The sequence below is a fragment of the Vicugna pacos genome, chromosome 11 (genome assembly GCF_048564905.1).
Source record: "Vicugna pacos chromosome 11, VicPac4, whole genome shotgun sequence".
Taxonomy (NCBI): domain Eukaryota; kingdom Metazoa; phylum Chordata; class Mammalia; order Artiodactyla; family Camelidae; genus Vicugna; species Vicugna pacos.
The window spans coordinates 44,225,491-44,248,420 of record NC_132997.1 but is presented as its reverse complement, the minus strand read 5'-3'; the positions used below and the strand labels follow the sequence as shown (position 1 = coordinate 44,248,420).

Below are 22,930 nucleotides of genomic sequence, written 5' to 3'. Positions count from 1 at the left end.
AGCCAGCACACCCCTCAGCGCATGAGGCAGGGAGCTGACCTCACACCGCAGCTCAAATCCTGAACCTCCCACCCACCAAGCCACCTCTCCTTTAGCGTTACGTGGCACACAGAGACCCAGGCCTTGTTCTCCCCCAGGCATGACTCCGGAGTCAGGGCCCAGCCTCCAGAGAGGTCCGAACACCAGCTTCCTTCCCCAGGAATGCTCTGAGGTAGAGCCATCAGGTTCTTACCCTTGGCAAGAGGCAGCAAAGGAAGATGGCAGCTCAGTTCCGTCTGCCAGCTCCCTGGGCCAAAAAGCAGCCCAGGAAATATGACACAGACTTCTATTCCATCAGAACAAACAATGGGGCTCAACAGGTCGCTCAGAGTCCTGAACAACGGGAGTGTGCTGCCTGAGGTCCCTACGGTCTGTCCTTGGGCCACCTGGCTTCATTCGATCCCCTATGCAAGAGATGTCAATCATCATACGTCCCTTAGTAAAGGAAACTGCCTGCCTTCAGCCCTTGAGAGCGAGAGGGATGATCTGAACAGTCATCTTGAATCCAGAATTTCCCTCCTGTTCCAGGTCCTGGGGCGCCTGGGGGAACGACAGTTTCTATCTTTGGACTCTCCTGAGACTCCAGCATCTTTAGATGAACCCCACCTTCTCTTGAGCTAACTCGCATGGGGCCCCGCTGCTTGCTGATGAGAACTAGGAAGGGAACACAGGGAGGTGGTTGTCTCCATTGTAGCTGAGAGAAGAATGCCGGCCGGCCGGGGGACACACGCAGAGAGAGGAGCTCTGAAAAGATGATCGGGTGCTAGACTGAGGGGGCAGAACCAGCCCCGCCCGCCCAAGAGCCTGTGGGGAAATCTGCGCGTCAGGGGAGGTGGGCAAGGAGGAGGCAGGATCAGCAATGATCTTCAGCGGGGATGGCTCATGGGGTCTGGGGTGGCACAGAAAGTTCTCAGAGCAGGAATGTGAGGCTCTGGGGACTGAGGGATGTAGGGAGGGAGCACCATGGAAGGAACTCAAAGAAGAAGTCTGAAAGGGAAATGGAAGAATGTGAGCTCGTCCGCAGATGTTTACTGCACTTCCCTGACTGAGGGGGCAGCCAGCACTCACTGGGAGACAAACCATGTGAAGTACGTGACCGAATCATCTACAGTCTAATAGCTAAAGACACTATCCCTTAGGCACAGTATAAGCAAAAGAGACATTCATCTCAGGGTAGACATGGTCCCCACCGCCCCCTTACATCGACTGAGAAAGAATGACCTGTCCACTTACTCACTGTTGTCTTGCCAATGGGAAAACTCAGGTGTAACCTTCACGCCTGATGACGATGATTCTCTTGCTCTGGGTTGTCTTGTGTGAATCTTCTTTCCTTCTAAAACTTTCTGCTTTTCCTTTTTTCTATTTGCCATAACCTCCATTACCTAGGTTTCTTCTGCGCCTCTAAATCTTAGGCAGTTTCCCACTCCTTTGGCCAGCAGTCTGGATTTGGAGTGAAAATAGTGAAGTGTTCTGCTCTACGTCACCCCCAGGGTAGTGCCTGAAGAACTTCAGATTGAAGAGATTGAAAACGGAGTGATGTGACAGTCCGGGTGGGCTGGAGGCCAAGGACCTGGGTACTGGCCCCTCATCCTGCCAGCCCCAATGTCTTCAGGACATCCAGCCCAACACTCACCCCTTCCCTGATGGCCTTGCCGAAGCAGCGCACCTCAGAGGGAATGCTACCCTGTAGTCACCTCTCAGTATCTGACCTGCTCATCCATTTGGTGATGCTACAGTGTGCCCATTCACCAAATACGCATCAAGCACTTACCGAGTATGAGGTGCTCTCTCTGGTAGTTCAGATGCAAAGAAAAATAAAATGGAAAATGAATTTAACAAAAATATTTCATCAAGTTAAAGTGGCCCTTAGCCCATTCATGAAATATTTTCAGTCTCCTTCTGTGATTGGCATACAGTTGGAGCTGGAACTCATTCTCTGCCCCCAGTTTGCTGCACGGGCTGTACATAATCTCAAATCCACCCACCCTGAGATTGTGGAAGAGCCTCCATGGTCATGAGCTTGATCGTGGGCCAAGACAGCATCAGAACTCTGCTCAGAAGGGAGGTTTTATTTGCTGACTGGATGGTGCTGCATAATTTGACCCACAGAGTGAAACTCACCTTAGGGAGGTTTTCCCTCTTGTGTCTACTAATAATAGACCCACTGGCCTGTAGTGGGATGAGGACGTCACAGAAGGAGGTGGATGCTGAACATGGAGGATCTAAGACCAAAGTTGCCCTGTGGAGAAGGACACAACCTGCCTGACCATTTGCCTCCTCCCGTGATGCTGGCATGTGCCACAATATCAAATCAGTCTCCTAAAAGGATGCAGGAAGTCTGCCCTTTGTCCTCAAGATTGTTCTACTGGCCACAGGCAGGCCACAGCCACTTGGGCAGGCTGGGGAGGGTTTCCTAGGACTATTAACTATTACCCACGTAGGATATTGCCCGGTGTCACAGTCTGGTGGTGAAAGGTTTTCTGGTGTAGCTCATGGACAGCTGAAAACAACACTCATCTCGTAGACACGGCTGGGCTAGCCATGGGAAGGAGACTTCGGCATCAAGTAGTGGCAACTCAGAGAAATCGGAACTGGATCTCTTGGAGGCTGAGGTCTACTGTCTGCTGACACAGATGTGGTCCTCCATGGGTCCATCTGGTGGGCTGCGGTGCCCTCACTAAAATCTGCTCTTTCTACGGTTGACTCTGACCCAGTGCTGTGCCCTCGGACAGGACAGAAGGTGTCCTTTCCCACGGACTGGACCAGAAATCCTCATGTCCCACAGTCAGCCTCTTTTCACTTCCTCATCCCACAATCAAATACATCCCCTTCATTTTTTTTCCAATCCCCATGAAGGAATGAGTCAACATCGGGCAAGGGAAAACAGGCACTGAATTCTCTTTCAGAGCAGCAGAGAGCTCAGCAGGGAACCACGGGGGCGGAGGAAACTGCCTCTTCAGGCTGGGAATTCACAGACAGCCAAGAAGGAGGCAGAGCAGGAGATGTCATTCCAGAGCCCGTCACTGAGGAGGACCACGCAGTCCTCCCCCGAGCCATGGTCATTCGGCTCATTACTCTTCCAGTTGCTGTAGGTTATCCGCCCTCCTGTTACGTACGCAAAATGGCCTTCTGTCACCTCATCTGTGATGCCCAGAAAGGCATTGTCCTGGGCCACGTCCTGGATGGCTTTGTTCTCCTCAGCATTCCTGGGGGTGGCCACAGTGGCCTGAAACCCGGCGCATAGAGCCTTCACTTGGGAAAAAGTCATCTTTTTGCCATTGGTCACATAGAGCTTCTTCCCAGGCTTCTGGCCCAAGGAAAAGACTTGCACTGAAATCACAAAGGGTAGGGGAGGTTGACTTGGCTTGGAGACCAGCCCAGGATAGCAGATGAAGATGCCCTTCTCTGGGAACTCATGAGTCTGAGGTGGGGCCCTGTGCTCCACCACCTCTGGCCAGATCCTAGGAAGAAAGCCTTCCTCTAGTGTAGAGCAAGTCCCTGGCAGCAAGCCGGGGCTGTCCCGGGATAGCCCATCCTTATGACAAATACCTGTTAAAAACTGTCCCAATACAGAGGATGTAGGGAAACGTGCTTGGGCCCTGCTGCCAGGCTTGGGCACCAGGGTAAGAAAGAGGCACGGACGGCCCTCTGAGAACAGAGGGTGCTGAGGAAGGCACAAAGATTCCAGAGGCAGCAGACCTCCACGCAACCCTCCCTCAGCCCCTTCCTAGCTGTATGCTATTGAATGAATTATCTAGATTCCCGGACCTATTTTTTTTTCTTAACTGTAAATAAAATAGGTGTGATACCCCCAAATAGACAAGAGGATGGAATGAAACCCTATTACGAGAAAAAGCCAACCTAGCCCTGGGATACAATAAATGGTCATAAATGTTAGTTCATGCCACCCTCCCCAAAACCTAGAGCACTCTGGAGAAAAAGGTAAGAGCCCAGAATACGTTGGGCTGGAGCAGAAGAAAGGCTTACACTTTTTCACGTGATCCAGTTCTGATCTCAGGCTCCTTAGCTGTCCCTCTAAGTTAGCCAGCTTAGCCTCAGCAACTACAAAGCAAAAGGGAGATGGGTATTTATTGAGAAGAAGACCCTCAATTGGAGAGCAGAGTATTTTGAAAAAAAAAAAAAAGATTTGCTTACTAAAAAGCATGCTTATTCCAGAAAAATATGAAAACAAAAAGAAGCAAAAGAAAAAAAAACTGTATTCCTGCCTTCCCAGATATACTTAGTAACTATTGTAAGCTATAACTCTGGAAATAATAATAATAATTAATAATAATAACAACTTATAAACCATAGCTCTGTGTTCTTCACATGCTGCTTAAATATTGCAATACTATAATTGCTTATAAGAAAAGGCCCAACAAATTATTCTCCTTTTAGAAAACTTTCTTTTTTTGAATTGTAGTTGATGTACAACGTTATGTCAGTCTTTGGTGTGTAGCATAGCGATTCAGCTACATATCATACTTTCTTATTCCAGGCAAACTCTTCAATACTTCTATTATTTTGATGGGTCAGTGGACAGATATTAGTAAGAAGTCCTCATTTTTGGTTTGTTGGGATTGAGTTTATTTCACTCTGAACTAAGTTGCTTTGATGTCCCGGGTTACCCAGGGGCCCTATGCGGCCAACCCTTTTCATGCTATGCTTGTGACAACAGACATAAACCAACAGCAGAGAGGATCTGCTTCCTCCCTTGCAGCCTGGAACCACACGCTGGACTGTTTCAGCTGAAGAAGGGCCAGGGCGCATCTCCTACAGGGGCCTGCTGAGGGGGTGGCAGGCAGGGTTTGGAGGTTCGTACCCAAGCACCGGTGGGAATCCCCCCAGGCCCCAGGGAACTGAGAGGAATGAAGGTGCTGGGTCAGGAAGCAGAGCCAAGCATCTTTCAGTGTGACAGCAGAGAAGAGGCCCCTCCCTCCTGGCCCTGGAGTTCCCAGGGCCCTGGGTCCCCTCAGCCCACACCACACGCTGGGGTCAGCTCCTTACCCGAACTGTCTCCACGATCTCCTTTGGAGCCCTTTGGTCCCAGAGGCCCAGGACTCCCTACATTTCCTGGAGGCCCCATTTTCCCTGGAGGACCCTGCAAGCCTCTGAGCCCTTGCCCTGTTGGAAGAGGAAGGAAATGTGACCCACTGACTGTCTCTCATTCTCTTTCTTCAGCAGCTCATACTCGATGCACACTGACCCCAAGAAACCGCTCGTGAACTAGCAGTGGTCCAAAGCAGAAAGGGCCTCTTGCATGCCCAGGGGATGCCCTGCCCTGAGGGCCAGCTCCCTGAGCATGCAAGACACTCCTTCTCTAGGGACAATCACATGTCACTCATTCCTGTGTGGAAATAAGGGATGCTGGGGAGCCAGAGAAGTGCCTTTGTCTTGGAGGGGATGACCTGTCACGGGGACTATTCTGAGTGAAGCATCAACCACCATAATGAAAGGTGAGCCTTCTCATGTCTCTGCTAGCTCCCGTAGACAGAGCAGTCTCCTGTTAGGGTAAGAGAGTTAGGAGGTCAGAGCAGCCTGTCCTGTACCTGGCTCTCCCTTTTCTCCCTTGGGTCCATCTCGCCCATCTCTGCCAGGCGTGCCGTTGGTGACCGGGATGCCACAAGCAACCACTGAACAGGTCTTCTGGGCATCCTCACAGGTTTTTGTTTCTGAGCTGGATGCTGTCACCACACACAGAAGAAGGACAGGAAGTGACGAAAACAGGAACATGGTCCTTCCTCTAGAGTGGAGAAAGTCAAGGAAAATAAATCCATCTCATTTCGTGTAGTCAGCATTTGCTACCACCTCTGATGTGCTGGACCTGGTGTGTGGGGCCACAGACACAGGGGGGAATACCGCGACCCCTGGCTCTGACTGCTGCCAGGCTACTAGGGAAACAGACAAGGAAAAAGCATGACCCTTAGTGCTAAAGCGAAGGTAGACGCGAGTGTAATAGTAATAAGGGCCCGTTCTCCCTGGGGCTCTCCTGCCCTGCGGATGGAAGGCTTCGTGGGCAAGGCAGGCCCATGTACGAGGGGCCACAGGGTCTGGAGGTGACGCACAAGCCCTGTTCCTGATGGTCTGGCACAAAGGCAAAGAGAGCAGAGTGCTTGTGTGAGCTTTGGCTGCTCTGTTTCCCAACTTTCTTTCTTGAGGGTCAAGGGAGCCTCAGTTTCCCTCTTCTTCCCCTTCCTACGGTCCCTAAAGCTAGACTCAAACTCTAGCCGGTGACCCAAGGTCCCACAAGGTCCATTTCTCCGTGGGCCCTGTTTCACTACATCCATTGTCTCATTTCACATAAACATCTCTGTTTTACACTCCAGGGTCCCAGCTGCCCTCAGAACCACAGCTGTTTCCCCAACAGCCTGTCAATCACCCTGTATAATAAAGACTCTACTTTGTGACAGGCACTTGCTGGGACTCAGGACCCAGAGTGCCCTGATGTATGGTTCTGACCCTGAGAATGGAACCTTCTTTGGTCACTGATCCCAGCCAGCTGAGACTGAGATTTGCCTCTTTCCCTTGGTTTGAGGTTTTCCATGGAGAGGCCATTTTTCCAGCCACAACCCAGGCTCCTAAAGTTTCTGTTCACCCTGGGCCCGGCGGGGTCCACTCAGGCTTCTTCTCCTGGCAGGATGCTCTGCCTGCTTCCCAGATGCCTCTCCAGCTCTGCACCTCCGTTCAGCCATCAGATTCCCATCCAGCCTTCATTCAGGCGGGCCCCTTTCAGTCCCCATGGACGTCTCCCTCTGCTTCTCTCTAGCCTCTAATTCCAACGTCTCCGGCCCTTGCAGTATAACTACTGCATCTTCCCTTGCCTACCCTGGCCTGTCAGCCTGCTTAACCCTTCCCTTCCTCCAGGACTCAGTGAGACGTGGTAATTGGAAGGCGATTTTCTCCATCATAGTCTTCTCCACCTTTCCTCTTTCTAACTTTTTTACCTCCCCTGATCATGCCTGAGGCCAAAGCCAGGGCTAAGCATGCTGCTGGCATTCACACCCCACTTTGTTTCTTCCCTTTGGCCGAAAAGACCACCCTTCAGCTTGCAGGTGCTCAAGGCAATCCAGGAAGGGCCCAAGGCCCCAGGTCCGAGAGAGACAGAGGCCCTCAGCAGGCCTGACCACCCCACCAAAGCCCCTGCCTGCAACTCACCGGGATCAGGTCAAGGGGCCAGACGCTCAGCACAGGCCTCCACCTCTGCCCTCCAGAAGTGACCTCCTCAGAGCACGGAGGCTGCCACAGGGAAGCTGGTGCTCCAGCCTAGGCCTCCGGCAGGTGCCCCAGTGTCATTTGCCCCAATTAGTCTGGTGACCAGGAACAGTGCTGGACTGGCCTTCAACCCTAGCTTAATCAACAACCATCCTTAGAACTGCCATATCCTGGGCAGTTCTCCAGGGCTGCTGGTGGGGTCTCCAGCGGAGCGCGGGGCCGTTTTCTCCTGCAACACCCCAAACTCTTCCTCCTACTGCTCCCCGGGCATCCGTCTCAACAGCTTAGCAACTCTGACCTTCCAGAATCAGAGCCTCAGATCACAGATCAGAATCTCAGAGGCTAGTTCCCTCTACATACTTACTTTTAGAAGAGACATGAATAGACATTCAAACACATGCTCATGTGCATGCCCCCCCCCACCGGCACACACCTCTGTATTAGTTGCTCTGCCTAGTTCACCCCTCCATTTGTATTTAGTTTATTGGAGGGGGTGGTAGGGGTTAAAGACCTGAGTTGCCTCATTCCTCTCTTCTCACTCAGAACATTTGTCAAATGTCCCCTCTGGGTGTGTTACAGGGCTAGGCACATGGGGAAGAATTTGTAGATAATTTAAATTCAAAGTTGAATGTGGGCGTTTGCACTAGCTGTTCCAGCCTGTGACACTTCCCTCCATCTTTGCAGAATTGTCATTCACATTTCAGCCTAAATATGATCTCTGGAGAAAGGGCTTTCCCTGACCACTGTATCAGAGTTGTAGTTCGCTGTTTTAATTATCTGTCTATAACGCATCTCTGGGTAAAGTTGTTTTATTTCTCTGGTTGCATATTTGTTGACCATGCCACTCCATTAGAAGAGGAACTTCATCAGAACAGAGGTCTTATTCCCCAGCTGTAGTGTCCCCACCTAGAAGAGGGCCTGGAAGGGACTCAATGTTCAATAAACATTTATGGAACAAAGGACGCCTCCAGCATCACGTCCTCAGAGCGGCCCTCCTGACTCCCCTCCAGCTGGAGCTCACATCTGTGCCCACCCTCCCGCGCTTTTACTTTTCCAGGGCAGGAGCTACATTTGATTCACCTCCTCGTCTCCAGGGTGCAGCCCAGGGCTGGCACACAGGGAGGATCCATTGAGAGAGCAAGGAGGGAAGCAGACCCTGAGCGGGGCAGATGCTGGATCAGTCCACGGCTCCTCCCCACCGGGGTTTCCTGGAGTGTCCACTTCTTATCTCCAGAGCCTGATCAAGTGGCTTTTTCGGGTCCCTGACGTAACATTTGATTCCTGCCTTCCCCCAGACTTCCCCCTACTCTTTGAAACACTTAGTCTCACCAAACAAACTCTAGAGGTTTGCTTTTTCCCTGGTGGGGAGCGGGGACCGGGCCACTTCCCTTCGACTCTGCCTTGTGATCGGTCCTTCAGTTCCTCAAGGGTCATCGGCCCTTGTGCACTCAGGTCACCGTGCCCTGTTCAGCAACCCTCCCAGATTCCTGTTTTAAAGGAGACTGCCAGGCACTGAGAGGGGCCCGTTGTGAAGAAGACCCTCTCGAGGCTGTGTTTCCTGATACTGCTGTCACAACCTTGAAGGGCCCGTAGTCTCCCAGGACAAAGAACACTCAAACCACAGAGCAAACGAGCAGACTTCCCAGAAAGGTGGAAATTTGACATTGAGAGATTTACATAAAACCAGGACCCTATATTTGCTACAGACTTAGAGGAAGGGTAGCTGTGGAAGGAAGCGGGAGGGGAGGGCAGGAGGAGGGAGGGATGTGCACTGTCAGCAAAGGGACAATAAGAGATACTTGACTCTGGTGGGAAAAAAATCCTCCCGTGAGGATGCATATCCACAAGTCTGTCCCCTCACAGGTCTGGGGTTTGAGTTTATGCTTCTTAGTATTATTTTGTTATGACTATTATTACTGAATTTTGCCATTGATGCCAAGATGGAAAATTGTCTTTCAAGTGTCCCAGCTCATCACAGCCTAGTGTTCCATGGGGACATAAAATCAGTGGAGGGCCTTACCCTTAACCCAGGCACCTCAGGATTTCTCAGAGGGAGACCAGGTAAATTTGAGTTCACCTTGTAAAAACCACCAAACACAGGAAGAAATATACAGAGTGAAAGCTGAGTGATGGAAGTCTTAAAAACCGGCCTCTGAAGACTGTTGACTCTACAACCACAGATATTATTTTTAAAAAACATTATAATTAAGAACAAATAAAAAAATTAAAAATTGAACAGTGAAATTAATGAACCAGAATAAGGAAATAACTCTAGAGCTATTAGTAAAATTTAAAAAAACTGGTTTTTTGCAAAAAAAAAATATTGGCAAATATGACCATGGTACTTTGAATTATTGTGCCCAATTTTTTACCTCTCCTTATCATAGACATATCTATCCACACCTTATGCCATGGTACTTTGCAGCACCTCACACTATCCCTTCAATATTTGACTTGGCTGTGTGACCATGAGTAGACACTAAGGGAGCAGCAGCTTTAAATGTGGGAAGGCTGTGTCCCTGGTAGCTGCTAATATTTGAATAATTAAATGATGTGGAGCAAATGTGAAACCCCTGGAAAGCTTGAAGTGAAAAATAGCTACTAAGGTCCAGCCATGCATCAATAGTTAATAGCACAGTCCCTGGAATCTGACTTCCTATTCATAGCCCACTTCTGCCATGAACTGGCTGTATGAAATTTGGAAAATCACTTTAACTTCTGTGCCTCAATATTCTTATTTGTAAATTTGGCATAATAATGGCATCTACATAACAAGGTTAATGAGGATTACAATAGTTAATCCAAGAATCGTACCTGACACATAGTAAGTGTGATGAGAGTATCAGCCATTAGACCAAGTGGGGTATATCGCAGGAATGCAAGGATGGTTCAACATCAAAAACTGAATCCATGTAACTCATTAACTAAATATATAACAAGTTTAAGAGTCTTAATGCAGATATGTACAATCTTGAAGCTTGAAGCTCATCCTTTTCTCAAAACTAATATATGGTCTCAAAATTCTTCTTACATACTCTTCCTAGACCCTTGCAATGCAAACTTTCTACGATTGACTTAAAATATAGTTCGAGCAAATGATTATTGTCCCCGTTTTGTTGTTAAAATCTGTTTCACCTCTTATTCATCACCACCATGGCCAAAGGGTGATGGTTTCTTGAAGTGAAGTGTGGGCAGTAGCCTTCTCTCTTATTCCTTTGCATGTGTGGGAGGTAGAATGATGGTGCCCAGGGTGGAAATATCTGTTCACAGAAGGCTCCATATGTCAGTTGAGACACTGCTGCCTCTGAACCCATCCTAACTGGTTGTTGGACTCCTCTGTATGACTGATTACAAATGACAGCTCCTCTCATGAGCTTGTCCTTCAGACAAGTGACTCTATATGAACCTCAAGCTGCATGTTCTCTGCCCTCAATATGATATCAATGAACATTTCAATTCATAGTCTCTGGCTCTTTAAGCCCCTATGCTCCAAGGAGCAAACTGCTCATGAGTAGGGTTTAAACCCTGGCTACCTTCCATAACATTGACATTGACATTGACAGCCCCTGGGAACTCCATCCACTCCATTGCCCCAGAACACCCTGCTCACAGGTCTATTCTCCCCAACTCCCCACACCTCAGCAGGATCAGGCCCTCTGCTGGTTCAGTACTTCGGCAATTTTAGAACAGGAGATTCCCCCACTCATGCCTTAGGTCACTTAATCGGGGAAGGCAAAGTAATCTGGGCATCCCTACTTGCAAAGATTAGGAGGGGGTAGGACAGTCCCCTCCCCCATCCCACAGGGAGAGGAGAGGAAGGGATAAACTCCACTGTGAGAGTACAGATGTCACCCAAGGTAGGTGAGCTCGCTTTCCACTCTTTAGTCTTCCTTATACTGACCAACAGAATGGGAATTACTAAACCACTCACGTTGAACAGCTCTGTCCTTAGAAGTTCCACGGTGAGGTCCCTGGGACCCCCTGGAATCATTAAAAGATGAGGCACTTGGAGTCTCTTATTCTCACTTGTGGGCTTTAAATAGATGCCAATACTGAGGAATAGGAAATGACTCAAGCCACACTTGACACCTTTTTGATGTTAACAGCCTAAAGGAAATGCCAAAAAAATCATCTGATAAAGTACCACCTGAGATGGGAGCAAGCTGCCCCTTCCACTCAACAAAGCAAGCTTAACTTGAGATTGAACTTTCCATTTTTCAGGTAAATGGGGGCTTAGAGCCAGAGTTAACTTGATTTATAAAAAAACAGAAATGTGCTGTTTCTTGGAAACAAAGCAACGGAAACTCATGTTAACACACTCATTTATTACACTTAAATCATCTCTGTGCAGTGAGAGGGTGGGGTGGTTATGAGCACAAGCTTCAGGTCCAGGTAGATGGGTTTGAAACCAGCCTCTGCTCCTTGCTCCATGTCATAAAACTCAGAACATTTAAATTCTCTGAGTTCAGTGTCCTCATATAAAAATTGGAGGAAATAATGCTCATCCCACGGTACTGTGTGAAGATTAAGTAATATTTTATAAGATACATTAGAATTGCTTATCAAGGTGTTTGGTTATATAGTATGTTCAATAAATAGTGGAGTGGTGAGTGGTGTGAACACCTCACTGGGGTCTGAAGTGGCGGGGAGACGCTCATGGGTAACATCTGAGGTGGGGGATGCGATCTTCCCTAGATGTGTAGGCTGGCTGCTTTATGTTTGGGGAGTTGAGCTGGCACCGCAACACTCAAGGAAGTGGAAAATACATGCCAATCACTAGGGGTGGGCTGGCCTCCACCAGGCTGGGGCACCATCTGACCCTCAGACCTCATGGAGAGCCTGACCAGATGTGCCCCCATGCTGCCAGATAATTCCAAATGTATCCTTAGCGCCACACATGTGGAATTTCCCAGAAGTCCACCCGTCTCTCAACATGCTTGATCAGAACTTTGAACTCTTGATCAGGCTGGGCAGGCAGTGGGCTGCAGAGAAAGAGTAGAGGGGGCCTGCAAGCAGGAACCCTCTGTGTGATTTAGGAAGACACTTCCATTCCAGGACCTCACTGCTGCCATCTAGAAATGAAGGAATTAGACAAAAAGACAAAGAAGCCTCCACCTCTTGCCAAAGGGCTGAGTTAGAGCAGCTGACTCGAGCGCAGTGCCAAGAAGGGGCTTGGGGGAGAGTCAGAGTGTTGGGCTGATTAATGATCGTAGGGGAGGACCCAGAGCCCACAGGGAAGTGGAGTGGCCAAGAATGCCTCCAACTCGGAGAGCCACAAAGGAGTTACAGCAACTCAAAGATCAGATGGATCCTCAGGAGGAAGGCTGACAGGCCAGGCAGGACCCTCTACCCTGTGGCCTTGTCACCTGCTCAAAACTCGCAGATGGCCAGTCGGTACTGCTGGCAGTTCTTGTCATTCCACTGTCCATCTGTGTACATCTCCACACACTTCTCTTTGCCCCGCCCCCTGGGCTCCCCTGGGTACCATTTAGTGTAATTCACGGGGGCTCCATCCAGGTAGTGGAAGTCTCCTGGGGTGGGGCCCTCAGCCAGGCCCAGGTAAGCATAAGTGTTGTGCTTCTTCACGATGCTTGCGATGGCCTCATTCTCCTCTGGACTCCTCGGGACAGCAATGTGCCCACCTACTCTGGCACACAGCTCTCTAATGTCATCAAAGTTGACCGACTGCCCATTGGTGGAAAAGACTTTCTCTCCCACTGCCAGCATGGACCCCTGCAAACTGAGGACTGAGAGCAGGGGAATCCAGGTCAGCTCACAGACCTCTTTCTCCAGGTACTTTTCCTTCCCGTTATGCTCTCTGCCCTCGGGCTTTCTCCAACCTCTCCATCTCTGCCTCTCTCTGTTTTCTCTCCCTCTTCCAATCCTAGCCCTTCTGGATTCCCCTCTGTGTTCTCATAGTTCACGCATCCATTTAACAATTACTTATTGAATGTCTACGTGTGCCAGAATCTGTGCAATTTCCTGGGATTCAATAGGAAGCAGGATAGGTGGCGACAGCAGGGACCTTGCTTCCCCAGGACACAGGGAGATGACCCATGTCTCCTGCCTCCTCTGAACTATTCAAGAACGTCTGAGGAAGGACCTCCATGCCCCCACCTGTTTGTCAAGTGTCTAGATTCGGAGCCCTGGTGCCGAGGGTGAGGGAACTTATGGGAGACTCCCCAACCCCATAAGGCCCCAAGGGGTCCCCTTACCGCCCATTGCCTGCAGGATTTGATGTCTGAAGTCATGGAGAGTGCTTTGGAATTCCTCATCTAGATAAGCTGGAAACCCTGTAGAGAGATGCCCACCTGAGATGAGGGCCAGGCCAGCAACACCCCCGCCTGCTGCCCAGCAGGTGTGAGGCCAGGTGCAGGCATGGCTTTTGGCCCCCATTGTCCACACCCACCCAGGCCCCAGGGCATCAGAGTCCAGATGGCTGGAGTATGTTTCCACGCTCCCTACACACTTGTCCTTGGACACAGCCTTGGACTTGCTCAGCCCCCTCCCTATTCTTCTTTCTGCCCATGTCCCTTCATGGCTCTGGCTGCCAGCTTCTGCGGGGCTTTCTGGTTTCTGGACAAGGCTCCCTACCCCACCCTCCACCAAGGGCAAATGTGGTTCCCTCTGCGCTCTCCTGATGCGCCTTAATTACTACTCAGAGCTTCAGAGCCCCCCTCTGCATGCGGGGTTCCCAATTACATCATCTGTTTGGGTCCTCCGTCCTTCAGAACTCCCCTAGTGGTGCAGCCCTAGGAAGTGCTGCCCCGTGTCCCCCACCCGACGCCCTGCGTGTCCCTGTCAGCCGTCGTGGTGCATGGAGTGCTTCTGATACCCACCAGTCAGTCCCTGTGCTGTGTGTGGTCCACTACCCAGGCACCTCTGATTTCTCTTCTCAGCTTCATCTTCTCTTATTTTGGTCAAGCAACATGCCCTTTGGGGGACCTGCATGGTTCTGTCTGATCCCCATCACCCCTCATGTGGCTGACCACCTGAACACGGTGTCCACGTCACCTCTGTCCATTTGCTCCATCCTGCTCACCTGGGGGGCCCCTCTCACCAGGCGCTCCCTTCTCTCCACGCTCTCCAGCAGGGCCAGGGGCTCCAATCATCCCATCACGCCCGGGGAGGCCTGGTGTTCCTCCAGGGGGGCCCGTGGGGCCTGCAGAGAGAAGGGGATGTGGATGTATGGTATCTGTCGCCCACAACTGGGATAGGGCTGACGTGACTGGATCTCCATTAACAGCCAGGCTGACTCACCTGTCACTCCCTGGGCACCTTGAGGATAGACCCTCCAGGGCTGCTCAGTCTAAGGAAACTCCCCAGGGAACACCCGCCATCCAGCTGACCCTCGGACCCAGCCCAGCACCCCGGACAGAAGGTCCTCCTGACAACAGGTCACAGCCCCTCAGCACCCACTCAGCACCTGGAGGTCCGGGGTCTCCTTTGATACCGTCTCTCCCGTCCCTTCCTGGCAGGCCGTGGGATCCAGGAGTGCCGGGGATGCCCGGGCTCCCGCTACAGACCTCCTTCACCTCGCACTCGAGGCCAGAAGCCATCACCAAGATGAGGGCAAAGGCCAAAGAGCACAGCAGCATGGCTCCTGCTCCAGGTGCTCGTCCTGCGGGAAGGAAGGGCCGTCGACCACCTGAAGCATTTGCGAAGGTCTCCCCTCGATGTGCTTTGTCATGATTCAGGCATATGACAAAGCCTGCGGGCCAGGGCAGGGACAGACAGGAGCTCTGGAAAGACCCAAACTATCCTTGGAAACTGTCAGCATCATCTGGTACCTCACATGGTCTCCTGCCCCATCCCTTGGGCTGGAGGTGCTGTGGTACCCGGGCAGGTGGGGAGTTGAAAAGAGCTCTGCAGAGTCAGAGAACCTGGGTTCTAAGGGAGTCTCTGTTCCTCGCTGTGTGACCACAGGGAACTCACTTCACCTCTCTTGGCCTCAGCTGAAACTTCTGCCCTGGAGGCAATCCTGCCCTGTCCCTCCCGGTCTGTTGGGAGGAAGCATGTGGTCCCTCCCTCCCTCATACTCTCAGCGACCCTCCTTTTGAGTTCTGAGGGACGATGATCCCGAGGCTGAGCAGAGATGACCAGGGCCCACGGCTTGGCCATCCCACATTGGTCAGTGATGGGGAGTGCTCTCCTCCCTGCTGGGGCATCCCTGTCTCCCCTTGCCCCCCACCCTGCAGGCAGGCCCTGCCGAGTCCCTGGGGGGAACGGACCTGGCCCAAGAGCACAGTAAAGGACGAGGACATTTGCAAGCGCATCTTTTCTGCACCTGTAGTTCAGATTCTGTGGAACAACTCCCAGTGGTCCCCTGGGAGGCCCCCTCCTTTCCAGCCTGACCCTTAGTTAAGCCTGTAACTGCTGGGCTGGTTCACACAGCCTGAAGCCCTGGGGAAGACCCAGGGGACGGGGCTCAACTCACCCAGACAAACAGAGCCTGTGTGGATCTCTGCCTCCAGATCCGGGTGGAGAGAGACAGCATTTATACTGATGCAGGCTCCCCAGATTTCTCTCCGCCCAGAGAGGCTCCTGTCACAAGGGCCTCTACTCCGGGAGGGCCAGGCAGGAAGCTGCCGTCTTGTTTACTGAGCACATGTCCTTACGGGGCACTCAGGCTAGAGGGGCACTTAGGAAACCCACTAGAGAGAAACCCCAGGTTGGTAAGAAGGGACATTTCCTTGGTGGAGCTCAGGATCCAGTTCCCCCAACAGTGAAGGATGAGAGCCCTTAATCAGGAACCGATGGAGGCACCAGGCAAAGGGAGCCCCCTCCCTCCTGGGCCCCGGCCCGCCACGGTCCCGGCTGCTGACATGTTCCCAGCCCCAGAATCACCATCCCACAAATTCCCACCAGCAGGAGAGAATACACTAGGGCTGGACTCTCTCCTCAGGGGAGCAAAGAGGCAGATCAGTGACATACAGGGGCGTCTCCTGGGGCCATTCCAGCTCCAGAGCCTCTCTGGCTCCTGGAAGGGTCCCTGTGGCTCCAGATGGTGCAGAGGTCTTGTCTCAAGCCAAGGGGTGGACATGATGAGCTGGAACAAACTATCTGTCATGAGGAGTGGCTCACCACTGAGCCTCCCAGCTCCTGCTTCTGGAGACTGCGGCTGAGTTGATGGGCACGTGGTTCACAGACATGAGTCAACCCTTTGCAGGTTCCCCATTCCTCTGCCGTGGCGGGCTCAGTGGTGGGGAGAAAGGGCAGGGCTGGAAGATCACAGGAGGCCAGCAGTTTCTGTCTTTGGCCATGGCAACGTCTGATAACCTGCAGGTATGATTTCTTAAGCAGCGGAATAATGTGTGAAGTCTTAATTGATGAGATCTACCCAAGCCAATTGCTGAGGTCGGAATCTCCAACAGAGGGATGCTAACAGTGGGGAACCGAGACAGGAGAAAAATCGCCATGCTTACTTTTGAGTGATTTGAAACATCCTGAGATGCTCAGGGAGAGTGGGGCTCAGCTAGCGGAAGCCCTCTCCCAGGAGCAGGGCGTCCGTCAGAGCCTGTCTGGAGCCCTGAGTGCTTTCAGCTGCCCTGATGCCCACTGTCACATGCCCTGCAACTCTGCCAGGCACGGGAGAGGGGAGCCAGGGCCAGCATGGGGCTGGGGCAAGTGGGAAGCCCGTCCAGCATTAGGACCTCAACACGGCTTGGAGGGAACACGGTTCTGTGGGCAGAGGAACAGGAACAGAGGTCTTCAGCAGATTTTGAAGGGTCTGAGGGGAGGCAGTCTGGATGTCCAGGGCCACGTGGTTGGTGGGGGGAGGGTGTGGACCTCGGAGTCGGACACATCTGGCTTGCAATCTGCCGCTGCCACTCACTCTCCATGTGGCCTTGGTCAGGTTATACAACTTTCTGAGCCATGGTTTCCTTTTTAAACATTATTATTTTGAAGCAATATCAAACTTACAGGAAACATGCAGGTACAGTACAAATTTTTTCCTGAACCTGTGAGAGTAGGTTGCCAACATGACACTCCATCACCCTAATACTTTTAATTTATATTTCCTGCAAAGGTGATTTCCAATATAACCTCAATATAACCACATAAGCACAGGGGACTATATTTAGTATCTTGCAGTAACTTATGGTGGAAAAGAATATGAAAACGAATATATGTGTATAACTGAAAAACCGTGCTCTGCACTGGAATTTGACACAACATTGTAAAATGATTATAAATCAATAAAAAATGTTAAAAAAGAAAAGAATATGAAAACGAATATATGTATGTTCAATATGACTGAAGGATTATGCTGTACACCAGAAATGGACACAACATTGTAAACTGACTATACTTCAATAAAAATACATTAAAAAATTAAAAAATTTTAAAAAATGAAAGTCACAAGCAATAAAAAATTTAGCACTGGTTCAGATATTATTTTTATTAAAAAGTAAGACTATCATGGGATATTTTATTTCATCATTTAAGCCACCCGTTTAACTTATTTAAGTCATTCACAAGAGCTTAATGCCAATATATAAAAGTGTGCCATAAAAATTCTAATGAAATGTCTAGTTACCCGGCCTTACCTCCTCCTTCATTCCGTGTTCCCCCACGCTCTCCTGCAAGTTCCAAGAGGATGCTCCGAGTTCACAGAACTGATGGGTGCTTTCCGTGTCTGCTTTGATCATTTTTCTCCTGTCTGGAGTGTTCTGATTGCCTTTTCTGCCACACAAAAAAGGGGGGTGGATATTATACAATATTTGGCTTTCTCTGTCTGACTTATCTCACTTAGCATGTCCCCAAGGTCCACCCATGTGGTAGCAAATGTCAGGATCTTTCTTCTCATAGTGTGTGTACACCACATCTTCTTTAACCATTCACGTATCCATGGACACCTAGGTTACTTCCATACTTGACTACTGTGAATAAAGCTGCAACAAACATGGGAGTGCAGATATCTCTTTGATAACCTGTTTTCGTTTCCTTTGGCTGTATGGGATGGCTGAGTTGTAGGGTAGTTCTAGATTTAAATGTCCGAGGAAACGCCATACTGTTTCCCACAGTGGCTACACCAGTTTACCACTTTACAATCCCACCAACAGTGCACAAGGAAACAAAATAATTTTATCATGTAAGTATGCAGTATTTGGGACATAATTTATACTAAAAAATTACTGTTTATCTGAAGTTCAGATGTAAGTGGGCATCTCATACTTTATCTGGCAATCCTCCCTGTGGGGACCTGGTCAGGCGGAGGCTTTGGGTGAGGCAGGAGAGACCTCCTTTGGCTTGCTGTCAACTTATGGGTTTAGTTTGGGACCACACTGTCAGCCTTGATGATCTGGGGCTCAGATACAGACGGAAAGCCTTCTTGACATCTGTGTGACCGCTGAGCAGGGGTGAAGCATGGGGTGTATGGGCACAAATGAGGCTGGTATTGAAAACAAACCCCAGCTCTCCCCAAAGCCAACAGGGAACATCCAGGAGCCAGGGAAGTGGTGGAGGGGGCAGCCAGGTAAGACACAGCAGGACAGAGCAAAGGAAGTGACCAAGTGTGGCCAGAGTGGGGATGAGAGTCCATCAAAGCAGGGACGTGGACCACGGGCAGAGGTTCTCACAGAGTCTAACTGCCCCTTTCTCTGGGACAGTGGGCTCCAGACACTGTGGAAACCACACGTGCAAAGCCCAGAGAGGAGGCACCAGCCAGGGCTCGGGCTCTAGTGGAGCAGAGCCGAGCTCAGTCCACAGGGCAGAATAGGCAGGCGGCAGGGGCAGGGAGGGGTTAACAGCAAGCAGGTAGGGGTTCTGCCTCTATTCACCCCTGGCAGAGAAGCAGGCAGGGCTGCACCGGGATCCCAGCCTGAGGGAGTGAGAGAAACTGTCTGCCACCTCCACTGTGACGGAAGAGAACTTTCAATGGGCTGGCAGCTTCTTTGTGGACAGCCCCTTAGCTTCACCCCAGGGCATCCCAGGACCAAGGAGGCCTTGGCCTTCAGAATCAGACACGCACATTAGCACATGCCCTTAACAGTCATAGCTGTGTCCCTGGAGGAATTCCAGGCTCAGGATGGCATAGGACTCTCTTTTCTCCCCGCTTCATGGAACCACCAGCCACCTCTGATCTGGCTGAATCCAGCCTCGTGTCCATACTGGAATTTCCCATCATGAATCTCCCCACACCGCCCCCCACTACATTCTTCTGGGGCCCCCACCATCCTCGGAAACATCCAAGCCTACAGCCTCGCATACTCGTGAACCGGTCAGCCTCGGCTTCCTCCCACCTCACCAGGGAGCCTGGTTCCGGAACACTGTGAGTCAGCTTCTCGGGTTTCTACAGAGCTCTCTAAAGAGGCTTGATCTTCCGGGTCCTACGGCCTGGATGCGTGCTGTTCCCTTGTGAGCAATGCCCTTCTGGAAGTCCTCCTGTATTTAATTAACCTCAGATTATAGCAGGAGTACAATACATTCTTCCTAGACTCTTGCAAACACTTTGGAAGGGCCCAAAGGCTCTCCCACTAAAGGCTTGTGATGCTGGTCCCCAGCGTCCTGGGATGTTGGAAGAATGTTCCCTCAAGCCAGGATGCAGGCCTAAGAATTGGCTGTGGTTTGGGTTTCATTTTCTAAGAGATTTGACTGTCCAAGAAAAGGAGATGTTCTCTGGAGTTTTCAGCTTAACGTGGCCCCAGAATGGGGCAGAGGAGGAGGTCTGGGCAGCGTCCACTCTGCTCCCTCCCAGGGATGGGTGGTGGGCTATGGGCTCTTCCCCCTCACTGGATCAAAGAGAGGATGAAATTCAGGTGGAGTTCTTGGCAGGGTGACTTTGATCCTTGCTGAGAGTGTCCCACATCTACAGGGTGGCAGGCACCAGCTCCCCACATGCCAGCCCAATGCACGCCATCTGCGGGGGGGCCAGGAGGGCTCCCCTGGCATCTGTATCATTCCAAACTCTAGGATCTTCTTTTGAAACTACCCCCTGATGTTATTTCTGCCTTCAGTCCCCTCACGCAGAGGATTGATGGGATGGGTGCTGGAGTTATTCACTGATCTAGGAGAAATGGACTGTGAACAAATAAAGACTCCAGCCTCAAATCAACACAGATCTAAAACAACTTTGGCCAAATGCATCTTGGTTTTCTGGGAGATGGTGTTAATACAAAAATTAGGACTATGAGTACAAATATTAAAAACTGAATTGGTGCTTTGTATATGGCCTGAGCCGGAGGAACTCAGCCCTCTGCAAACCCCACACAGCCTCACCTCTGCTAGAGCTGGGACTCTTCTAAGTGACATGGCCACACGGCAACCCAGGACCAGAGGGCACACACTTGGCCATGGAACCCCTACTATCCAAGGCCAGGAGCCAGGCCTGCAGGGACTTTCAGAGAGGTCAGGGCCTTCAAGAGTGCAACTATGGCAGGTGATCACTGCAGCGACACTGGCCACTAGCCATGTCTGCTTCCACCAGAGAGCCTTGTCCAGGCAGCTCAGCAGCACCGTCCTGGGCTGTGCTTGTCCAGGTGTGTCTCCATCCAGTGTGTCTCTGTGTTAATGCAGAACTGTCTGAATGTATGAAGTATGTCGTGTGTGTGTGTGTTTGTGTGTGTGTAGTGGTCAATTCCCTAGGGAGGGGTCACCAGTGCTGCAAAGGGGGTTGCCACCTGGCCAGGCTGCGGCCCCCGAGGCTACCTCTGAGCTCCCCCATGCCCAGGAGCCACAGAGTGCGCTGGGGGCCTCGGTGCAGGTGTCCCGGGGCCCAGGCCCACTGCGGTCAAGGTGGGCAGGTCAGTTCCGAACAAGGGATTACAGAGCCCCAGGAAGTGAGAGGCTGTGCCAGAGCAGGGCCATGGGTTGGTGTCTGCAAGCAGAAGGCTCCTGCGAGTTCCCACCCAGTGACTGGTTTCCAAGCCTGCAACCCTCCCCCAACGAGAGGAGTATTTTTAGTGTCAAAGACAACTGTTCCCAGCCCAGCGAGCCTGATACCAGCTAGACTTCTCCCTGCCCTAGAGGTGCCCGGCCTGCCTCCCCCAACCTCATCAAGACACCAACCATTATCATCCCAGGTGCACAGAGGCTGCACCAACAAACAGAATTCCACTCCACGCTCGGTGGGGCTCTCTGCTCCTCATTGATAATCGTGGCCCTTCAGTAGGGCTCGGCTTTTACACCTGTAAAATGGGCATAAAGACAGCTCCTACCTGACACGGGTTACAAGCAGAGTGAGACAGCATTCACGTGCATAATCCTTCCCCTCTGAGAACAGTACTGTGTTAAGGAGAGAGGGGGGCACTCCCTGGGATGAGGCGGCGCACAGGCACACCAAAGCCGTGAGAAATCTGCTCAGACTGATGCAGAAACATTTGCCTCAGACTGTCCTGTTGCAGAGAGACGGAATGTTGAGAAAGGGGTCCTGACCTCTCATGGACTGTGAGCAGCTTCTGTACCTGTGGAGAGGGATGGCCATCCCTGGACCCTGACACTCGCTATCCCCAGTGGAACTCGCGCTGTCTCACAGAGAATGTATGGGTCAGCTCTGCCCTCTGGTGGCTGCATGAAGAACTGCAGTCAAATGAGGGGCTGAGCGGAGGATGTCACATATCACCTTCTCTGTTGATTCATTCCACCTTCATGGAGGAGTACTTTGTATGAGGTGCCATGATAGGACGGACTTAATCCTCTGACTCCCCTGGCTGTATCTATTACGACTGTCCCCTGCTTCCCCCGATCTAGTCTGATACAGTCTTCACCTGTGTGCCCCTTCATCAGGGCTCTTCCTGCTAATTGTCCCAACCGTATTTGTCCGCAGAGGCTGGCACAGTGCCCCAGAGAAGGCTGACATGAACCACGGTGCCTTCCTGAGCACCTGTTGGGTACCTTTACAACCATATCAATCCCTCCCAGGCTCCCTGAAAGACAGAGTCCATATTTACTCCCTGATAACAGACAAGGAAACTGAGGCTCAGTGAGGCTCCATAACTTACCAGAGGTGGCACAGCCTGCAGGTTCTAGACCCTGATTCAAACATTTTCCCATCTGATCCCAGAGCATCTTAGGCACAGTTTCCCCAAAGATTCAGCACATTCTTTGGCCACAATGCCCACGGCCATGGCTCAGGCCCTGGACAGGCTCCTCCTGAACTGTCACTCTGCAAGGTGGACCCTATCCAAGCCTCAGGTCCCAGGACTGTTCACCATATCACCCAGAAGCTCCAGCCCTGCTCTTGGACCATAATCCACATCCAGCTCTGGACATGCTCAATCCTGGCTCAGCCAGGAGGGCTGGGCACAGTAACTCACATCCCAACCTCCAGTCCCAAGGCTGCAGCCTCTTGAGAGGTGGCACGGGCTGCCCAAGACCCCAGCAGGTGCAGCATACAGCGGGTGGTGCCACTGGGGCAGGCTCTTCATTCTAGATGAAAAGACTGAAGGTGCCCATGGGCCCCCAGATGCCTGGGGAGGTGGAACAGCTGAGAATCCCAGCCTGGGCCCGCCTTCTGTGGCCCTGAGTAAATGAGATCAGTCCAGCTCTGGCCAGGGCCCTGATGACCAGAGGGTAGGAGTCCCCCTGGTCCCCGCATTCCACACACCTGTCCTCCATGCAATCAGCACGGCCCAGCCATTCTTGAATCAACTACCATTTATGGAGACCATGACATCACTTCCACTGCTCTCTGCCTGCTGAGTAACACAGAAGCATCGGCAGAAAGTGTTCTGATACT

General features: G+C 51.4%; 1 protein-coding gene across 2 annotated transcripts; it reads right to left on the bottom strand.

Annotated features, from left to right (window-relative positions):
- Positions 1–2,088: 2,088 nt before the first annotated feature.
- Positions 2,089–21,352, bottom strand: LOC102543819 (pulmonary surfactant-associated protein A). 2 transcript variants are annotated; one of them, XM_072972327.1, is made up of 6 exons: positions 14,294–14,329; positions 13,467–13,544; positions 5,589–5,782; positions 5,047–5,163; positions 4,027–4,101; positions 2,089–3,369 (listed from the first exon to the last, which is right to left on the bottom strand). In XM_072972327.1, the coding sequence occupies exons 3-6, from the start codon at positions 5,770–5,772 to the stop codon at positions 2,996–2,998; spliced, it is 750 nt and encodes a 249-aa protein (XP_072828428.1). In that variant the 5' UTR covers positions 5,773–5,782; positions 13,467–13,544; positions 14,294–14,329; the 3' UTR covers positions 2,089–2,995. The 2 variants fall into 2 exon arrangements, with proteins under 2 accessions (XP_072828428.1, XP_072828429.1); XM_072972328.1 differs by lacking the exons at positions 2,089–3,369; positions 4,027–4,101; positions 5,047–5,163; positions 5,589–5,782 and adding exons at positions 11,562–12,998; positions 14,678–14,872; positions 17,802–17,937; positions 21,262–21,352 and having other exon boundaries at positions 14,294–14,413.
- Between the last annotated feature and the right edge of the window lie 1,578 nt (positions 21,353–22,930).